The sequence below is a fragment of the Perognathus longimembris genome, chromosome 1 (assembly GCF_023159225.1).
Source record: "Perognathus longimembris pacificus isolate PPM17 chromosome 1, ASM2315922v1, whole genome shotgun sequence".
Taxonomy (NCBI): Eukaryota; Metazoa; Chordata; class Mammalia; order Rodentia; family Heteromyidae; genus Perognathus; species Perognathus longimembris.
In genome coordinates, this window is record NC_063161.1 from 160336307 (window position 1) to 160344596 (window position 8290).

At 61.8% G+C, this 8290-nt stretch overlaps 1 protein-coding gene across 1 annotated transcript; it reads left to right on the forward strand.

Moving 5' to 3' along the window:
* Positions 1-5799: 5799 nt before the first annotated feature.
* Brd3os (BRD3 opposite strand) lies at positions 5800-6975 on the forward strand. The gene is made up of 2 exons (XM_048345781.1): positions 5800-5817; positions 5905-6975. The coding sequence occupies exon 2, from the start codon at positions 6528-6530 to the stop codon at positions 6780-6782; it is 255 nt and encodes an 84-aa protein (XP_048201738.1). The 5' UTR covers positions 5800-5817; positions 5905-6527; the 3' UTR covers positions 6783-6975.
* The last annotated feature ends 1315 nt before the right edge of the window (positions 6976-8290 follow it).

Below are 8290 nucleotides of genomic sequence, written 5' to 3' on the forward strand. Positions count from 1 at the left end.
ACCCCAGAAGTGTACTCTTTACCTGACCTATGTAACTGTAAACCCTCTGTATATCACCTTTATAATAACAGCAAACAACGGTAATGGCAGAGCCAGGTGTCAGTGGCTCACGCCTGCAATCCTAGCTACTCAGGAGACTGAGATCTGAGGGTCTTGGTCTGAAGCTAGACTGGGCAGAAAAGCCCTGTGAGACTCTTATCTCCAATTACTCACTTCAAAACTGGAAGTAGAGCCATGGCCCAAAGTGGTAGAGCACTAGCTTTAAGCCAGAGAGCACAGGGACAGCACCCAGGCTCTGAATTCGATCCCCACAACCAACACACACACACACACACATACACACACACGCACACACACCCCAAAAAGAAAAGAAACCCACAAAACCCCAGAAGTGGGTATGTGGCTCAGGTAGTAGAACACCAGTCTTAAGAGAAAAAGCTAAGGAGAGCGTCCTGGTCGTGAGTTCAAGCCCAGTGCCAGCACACAAAAGGGAGAGGGTACCCCCGAGAGCCCTCCTTAGCAGGAGGCCAGCAACAGCCAAAGCCAAAGCTGCTTCCAAGGAGCACCGCTCCTCACCCAGCCATCTGCCTGTTCTTCCTGCATCCCTCCACTGGTCCCTTCCTCTACCCGCCCTCCTCCCGCCATCTCACCCTCCACCCCTCCCCCATCTCAGCCCACCCTGCAAACCCACGTGTCCTCCCTCCTTCCAGCCGTCCAGCCCCCCTGCACCCCCTGCCCAAGCCTGCCCAGCCCTCCCTCCCCCTGTCTACCCTCCGCCTCCCCCGGGCACTGTTTTCTTCCCGGGAAGGGAAGTGAGTGTGGGGACCCCTCAGCGTGACAGGCGTAGGAACTGTGCTCACATCTAACCACACGCACGCGCACGCTTCGCACTGCCATGGCGGCTGCCGCGTGCTCAGTTGGCACCGTTTCTCAGGAAGTTACAGGTGTGGAATAAGACCATCTGGCCCAGTGCAGTCGGAAGATGAACAGCTGGATTCGTGAGCGTGGGATTTGTGCGCACGTGTGTGTGTGTGTGTGTGTGTGTGTGTGTGCGTGCATCAGATTGGGGCGTGAACTCAGGGCCTGTCCCTTTGCATTTTTGCCAAAAGCTGCAGCTAACGCTCGAGCCCCACTTCCAGCTTCTTGGTGGTTAATTGGAGATAAGTCTTGAGGCACTTTCCACGGCTTCCAACCTCCCTCCTGAGATCTCAGCCTCCTGAATAGCTAGGACTACAGGCGTGAGCCACGGCACTCGGCGGAGAGTAGGCTTTCAACACTGCATTTAGAAAGGTAAAATAGGGCTGGGAATATGGCCTAGTGGCAAGAGTACTTTCCTCCTACACATGAAGCTCTCGGTTCGATTCCCCAGCACCACATATATGGAAAACGGCCAGAAGGGGCACTGTGGCTCAGGTGGTAGAGTGCTAGCCTTGAGCGGGAAGAAGCCAGGGATGGTGCTCAAGCCCTGAGACTAAGGCCCAGGACTGGCCAAAAAAAAGGTAAAATATACATTCTTATTGCTAGTTCCATGTGTGTGCATTAGGGGAGGGTGTTCTGGGGCTTGAACTCATGGCCTGAGCATTATCCTTTAGCTTTTCCACTCAAGGCTGGCATTCTTCCACTAGAGCCAGCCACACCTCTGCTTCTGTGTTTTTGGGGGCTAAATGGAAGTAGCCATCTCACAGACTTTGCTGCCGGGACGGGCAGAGATCCTCAGATCTCAGCCTCCTGAGTAGCTGGGATTACAAGCATACGTGACAGTGCCTGGGTACTCTACCCCTTTCTTTTCATCACTAATAATTCGTTATAAGCAGATTCGACTTTAATAATGTACTTTCACTCACTGTATTGGAAATACTGCGTTCTGAAGTGAAATCAACAAGGAACCTTCTTGAAGAGACAGTCTGCGTGCTCCGACCGTGTCTGCAGGGCGCGCGGTGTGCGTGTTACACTTACAATACATTTCATTCTGAGCCATAAATTCCTATCAGAAGCATTCCATCTATATTTAGCTTTCGTAGAACTCAACTGAAGAAGTAGATCCTCACACCCAAGCTGTTTCATGTGATATACTTAAAAGTTTGCCAAAAGTGGAATGCAGTATTGACTTTTAAGTGAATGGAACGGTGGCGATCCCCGAGGAAACGCTGCTCTGTTCACACACGGCCTCCTGAAGGGGCCCTGCCGAGCCTCCGGGGCCAGAACCTGCGGCGTCTGCCCAGCTGGGCGATGGCCACTCTGCCAGCCTCCCGGCACAAACACAGTGTGCAGGTGAACTCATGCCTCTGCCCTCCCTCCCTCCCTCCCTCCCACCAACCCGTCCATCCACCCGTCCATCCACCTACCAACCTATCTTCCACACGTGCATCCACTCACCCACCCATCCGCCCACCAACCCACCCACTCACCCAGGCACTCACCCACCCACCCATCCACCCACCCATCCATTCACCAACCCGTCCATCCACCCGTCCATCCACCTACCAACCTATCTTCCACACGTGCATCCACTCACCCACCCATCCGCCCACCCATCCACCCACCAACCCACCCATCCACCCACCCACCCATCTACCCACCCATCCATCCACCCACCCATCCACCCACCAACCCACCCACTCACCCACCCATCCATCCACCCACCCATCCACCCACCCATCCACCCACCAACCCACCCACCCACCCATCCACCCACCAACCCACCCACTCACCCACCCATCCACCCACCAACCCATCCACCCACCAACCCACCCACTCACCCACCCATCCACCCACCCACCCACCCACCCACTCACCCGTGCACTCACCCACCCATCCACCCACCCATCCACCCACCAACCCACCCATCCACCCACTCACCCACCCATCCACCCACCAACCCACCCACCCATCCACCCACCAACCCACCCACTCACCCACCCATCCACCCACCAACCCACCCACTCACCGTGCACTCACCCACCCATCCACCCATCCATCCACCCACCCATCCACTCACCCACCCATCCACCCACCCACTGAAGCATTCACCCACGTTTTCATCCACCTGACCCTCGATCCGCTCACTCATCCACCCTTTCATCTACCCGCCTTCCATCTCCCCGCTCACCCGCCCATTCCCCCACCCATCGCTCACCCCGCTAACCCATGCATCTTACCTACCTCCCATCTGCCCCGCACACACATGGAGAAAGCTGTTCCCAAGCACCCACCCCGTCTGAGGCCTAGGGAGATATGGGATGACAGACAGGGAGGTGGCCCAGGACAGTCACAGTCAGGAAGGAGGTACCAGGGCCACAGGGGCTGCCAGTTCTGGCCTCCTGTGTCTGGGTAGCCTGGCGGTGGCGTCCCTGAGAGCACCGTGTTGTTTCTGCACAGATCTATCCCTACCCGCCTGAACTTCATCCTGAGGCCCCCACTGCTGAGCCAGCTCCTCAGGGCCACCCGCTCTGCAGGGGAGGACCGGGGAGGCCAGGAAAGGTTTCCTGGCTCCATCTAGTGGGAAATGATACAAGTCTACCTGCAGCTCGCACTCATTAGGAGTCCCAGCCCAAAGGGCCCTATGGTAGGGTGACAGAGTCAGGAAATGCCCACGGGGTGGCCTCCTGAGAACTGGAACACCCTGGGAGGACCCTCCTGAAAGGATCTGTCCCAGCCACCCCAGGGGACCGTGTGGAGATTGTCACGCACAGGAGAGGAAGGTTCATAAGGAAGTTTATTAGGGGGACCACCTCTCCCACAGGAGAGGGAGCAACATGGCGGCTGCACTGTAATCTAGAGAGTTTAGGTATGGGTGGATCTGGGGGGTCATGGGGGGGAGCTGAGGACCTGAGGTGGGGGAAAGGGCTAACACCTCCTTGGGGCGCCCCAGGCACAGGCCTAGAGAGGGTCTAGGGGGAACCATGATGGGAGGAGGCCGCACGGCCCCTGCACACTCTGCTGCGAGTTGCTGGACACACTCGGCTGTCCTCGTCACACCCACAGTGCACCCCCCCCCCGGGGCCTCCCCCCCACCCCCCACCCCCCACCTGGGCCCCATCCCCACCCACACACCCCCCACATTCTGAGGAAGCAAGGTTCTGCAGCCCGCAGAGGGCCTGAGCCAGGCTGACGGTAGGGGGCGTCCTGGGGCCCGGCAGAGGCTGCTCCCAAGGCCCTGAGACGCCTCGATGCCCCGGGGGTCTGGAAGGTGCTGGGGGCAGGGTTCAGACGGGGGGGGGGGTGCTGGAGGAAAGGTGATGAGGGAGGGCTGCAGCGGGGGGGGGGGGGGAGGACCCCACTGCTGCGTCTCCACACAAAGGCTTGCCTCTCTGGCTTTCACCCTTCCACGGCCTCCTCCTTTTTCTTGTTTTTGTGCAGGACCGGGGCTTGAACTCCGGGGCCTCATGCTGTCAACCACACCGCCACTTTGTGCTTTGGGGTAGTTCACTGGCGATGAGAGTCTCATGGACTTTGCTGCCAGGGCTGGCTCCAAACGATGTTCCTTACGTGTCAGTCTCTCCTGAGTAGCTAGGGCTACAGGCTTTCATTTTAAGGCAGGTGTGTGTGAGCGCGTGTGTGTGCGTGCGTGTGTGCACTTACTACGTTCCCGTATCACCCGCTCACCCACTGACAGATGCTTCCGTTGCTTTTGTGTCTTGGGCATTACGACTAGCACAGTAATGAACACACGAGTGTCGTCCTCTCTTTGAGACAGTCATTTTCATTTCCTTTGGAAATGAAACACACACACACACACACACACACACACACACACATCCAGCAGTGGAATTTTGGTATCATTCGGTAGTTCTATTTTTAATGTTTAAAGAAACGCCATACTGCCTCCCACAGTTTGCATCTACCGCGGAAAGGGGGTGAGGATGGCGAATGCTGGAGGTGGGGGGCGGACGCCAGCGGGGCACACACCTCCCTTTGGCCAGCACTTCCGACGAGCAGTGGCTGAGTTACTGCGACCGCTCGCTGCGCTTAGGGGACCGAGGGCGACTGTAACCGCCCTGACCCACGAAGTGAAGCCAGCCACGGGGCCGCCGCCAAGGGACGGGCTGGATCCTCACCTCCCCTTCCTCCGCCCCCCGGTCTCCTCCTCCTCCGCCGCCGCCGCCGCCGGCTCCTCCTCTTCCCAGGCTCCGCCTCCGGGCCAGCCCGGCCCCGCCTCTCCGGAGATCGATGATTCCAGCGACTGGCGCTCCTCTCGCCACGCCTGCGGCGCTACCATGGAGACCGGGCCCCGCGGCCTCCGGGCCCCGCCCTAGCCCTGGAGCCCCGGCGCCCCTCCGGCTGTGGCCCGTCACGGGGCCCCCGAGGCGGCCCCCCGAGGTCCTCGCGCGGTGACCGGGTTCGCGCGGGCGGGGAAGGGGCGCGCGGTGACCGGGTTCGCGCGGGCGGGGAAAGGGCGCGCGGTGACCGCAGGGGCGGGGAAGGGGCGCGCGGTGACCGGGGCGCGCGGGCGGGGAAGGGGCGCGCGGTGACCGCAGGGGCGGGGAAGGGGCGCGCGGTGACCGGGGCGCGCGGGCGGGGAAGGGGCGCGCGGTGACCGGGGCGCGCGGGCGGGGAAGGGGCGCGCGGTGACCCGGGCGCGCGTGGCGGGGAGGAGGCCGCGCGGTGACCGGGGCGCGCGGGCGGGGAAGGGGGCGCGGTGGGCCCAGGGCGCCGCGCACCGGCCACTCCACGATGATGAAGGGCGGCTGAGCTGGAGAGCCCGGGGCGGGTGGTGGCAGCTCCCCACCCCGCCCCGTTTTGGCCTGATATCCTGTTTTTGTTGTGTTTTGGCCCAGGGGTGTCTGATGCTGGGAGCAGAGAGGCGCCTGCGGGCGGGTGAGTACTGGGCACTGCCGGCCGGGCCCTGGGGCGCGGCCCCCCTCGCCCTCCAGGCCACCGCGGTGACTCCTGCTTTATGTTCAGAGGCTTGGGTCCCACAAGTCCCCAGCACCATCGACGATGGCTGAAAACCTGGGATGGGGCCACATCGAACAAAGCCAGGCTCCAGCTGCTGCACCCTGGTGAACCCCTGACCCAAAGCTAGCCGCCCCGCTGCCAGCCAGCCTGACTGCGGCTCTCATCCGGCAGCCATCGTTGGGAAGAGTGGAGGACTGGCCAGGAAGAAGCTGACCAGGGCTGGCCCAGGTCCTGTGTGTGTGTGTGGGGGGGGGGGGCTTGTCCCAAAGCTGCTGCTTTGAGAGCTGGAGTGCCGCCCACAGCTCCCCTCTGCTTCTGGGTGGACACTGGGCTGCCGTCAGTCACCGTGGACACCTGACAGGTCTCCCGGGAGCCCTAAGGAGGGCGACCCTGTGGACACCACAGAGCCATGCCTGCCAGGGCTGGGGTCACCGCCCCACGGTGACTGGCTCTGCCCAGGCTTCGGGAAGCTCCTGGGCATATCTCGGCTTCGTGTGCCGCACAGCCCTCCCGGGGATGCTGGCCGCCTGTGGTCTGTGGTCCCTCCCTGTTTCCGTCGTTAAGTTCCGCAGGACGCCTCGCCCCGACTGCGGCAAGCATCGTCAGCCGTCGGAGGCCCAGGCTGGGGGATGAGCGGCCGGGTCCCGCTGGCCGAGAAGGCCCTGTCGGAAGGCTTCGGCCGCCTGCGCTACCGGGACACGTCCCTGCTCATCTGGCAGCAGCAGCAGCGGCAGCTGGAGTCGGCTCCCCCGGGGACGTACCTGAGCAGGAGCCGGAGCATGTGGTACTCGCAGTACGGGAACCAGGCCATCCTGGTCCGAGACAAACACAAGCTGGAGGCGTCCAGGGACACGGGCCAGTCCAAGTTCTGCACAGTTATGTGATTCCAGCGTGGAAGCCTGCGCCAAGCACCCCGCTTCGAGCAAGAAGGGGGCCCCGAGCTCCTTCTGTTCAGCTGGGTGGTTTCCGGTCCCTACTGGAGATGGGGACCGAGGACTGAAGGAGGAGGCAGCCCGGGAGGGCTCTCGGGGCGCCCAGACTCCAGCCGGGGGGCCGCTGGCCGTTATCCACCCCTCCCCCTCCTCCAGGTGCTGCCAGGCACAGCCCAGGCCCGGCACAGCCCCAGCAAGCGCGAGGGGCCCCGCGGCGGGAAGCACCCTTCCCAAGCCGTTGTGGGGTGCTTCTGGTTAAGCACGGGCTGGACGCCCTTCCTGTGTGACCTCGACGCCCGCCCAGTGCCCGGCGCGGCCACCAGTGCTGCCTTCCACACCGGCCTCACACACGGGCTCACAAGCGCCGCCCAGGGAAGCGGCCAGAGCGGAAGCGCCGGGTGAACGGCCCGCGGTGATGGCGAAGCCCATTGTCCCGTGGAACTCGTCACGCCTGGTGGAGGCTGTCGCCGCCCCCCTCCCCCCCCCCAACCCGGGCGGCCCGTTTGTCAGCCTCTACTGCACGGAGGACTGTGTGGCCACACGGATGTCAACGCAGCTTCCGTAGCTAAGTAAACATCCGTTAGGACTCTCCCGTTTGTCTTCATACGCTTCTCACCTGGCTTTAAAAAAAAAAACAATGATAATATCTAATGATTACTAGGGGGTCCTTCTTCCTTAGGCCGGTGTTGGTGTGAATCCGCTGACCTGCTAGTGTGCATAAAACACACGTGGCTCCCAGCTCCTCGGGAGACTGAGATCTGAGGATCGAGGTTTCAAGCCAGTCTAGGCAGGTAAGCCCATGAGACTCTTACCGCCAACGAACAAGCCAAAGGCCGGAAGCGCGGCTCAAGTGGCAGAGCACCAGCCTTTAATGAAAAAGTTGTGTGTGCCTAAGGACCTGAGTTCAAGCCCAGTACTGGCAAGGACGTAACGTGGGCATCGTTCTCAACTACACACCAATATCACCTTTGTTCAACATGCGGTGGCAGCCCTGCCCAGTAGGAATGGCACCCGGCTTTCATCCCTGCATGCGGCCGTCTTTAGAGTCTGCTCACCGTGTAAATCCTCCAGCAGACAGGGCACGAGTGGATCTGCCGGGTCACACCGCGCTGCCCAAGCGCGGTGTCCAGCCCGAGGCCTGGCCGGCCATGGCGACCTGGGGCCCTGGCCGGCCGCTGGTCCCGGGCCACTCTGAACGTGCACTTGGCGCTGCTGGGCACACGCACGGGACTGGAGGACGCAGCTTCCTGCTGAGGGCCATGCCCGCGTGCGGACTGGCCCGGCCTGTGGCCCTGGCACCGCTGGGGGACGGTTCCACAGCCACCCAGTCGTTTCTGCCAGCTCTTTTTCAATTCGTCCTGCCCAGCTCACGAGCTGCAGACCCCCAGGACGGCTGCGCGGGGCCGTGGGGGGCTTGGGGTTCACACATCACTCTGCGTGAGCGCCAGCCCAGCTGGTCT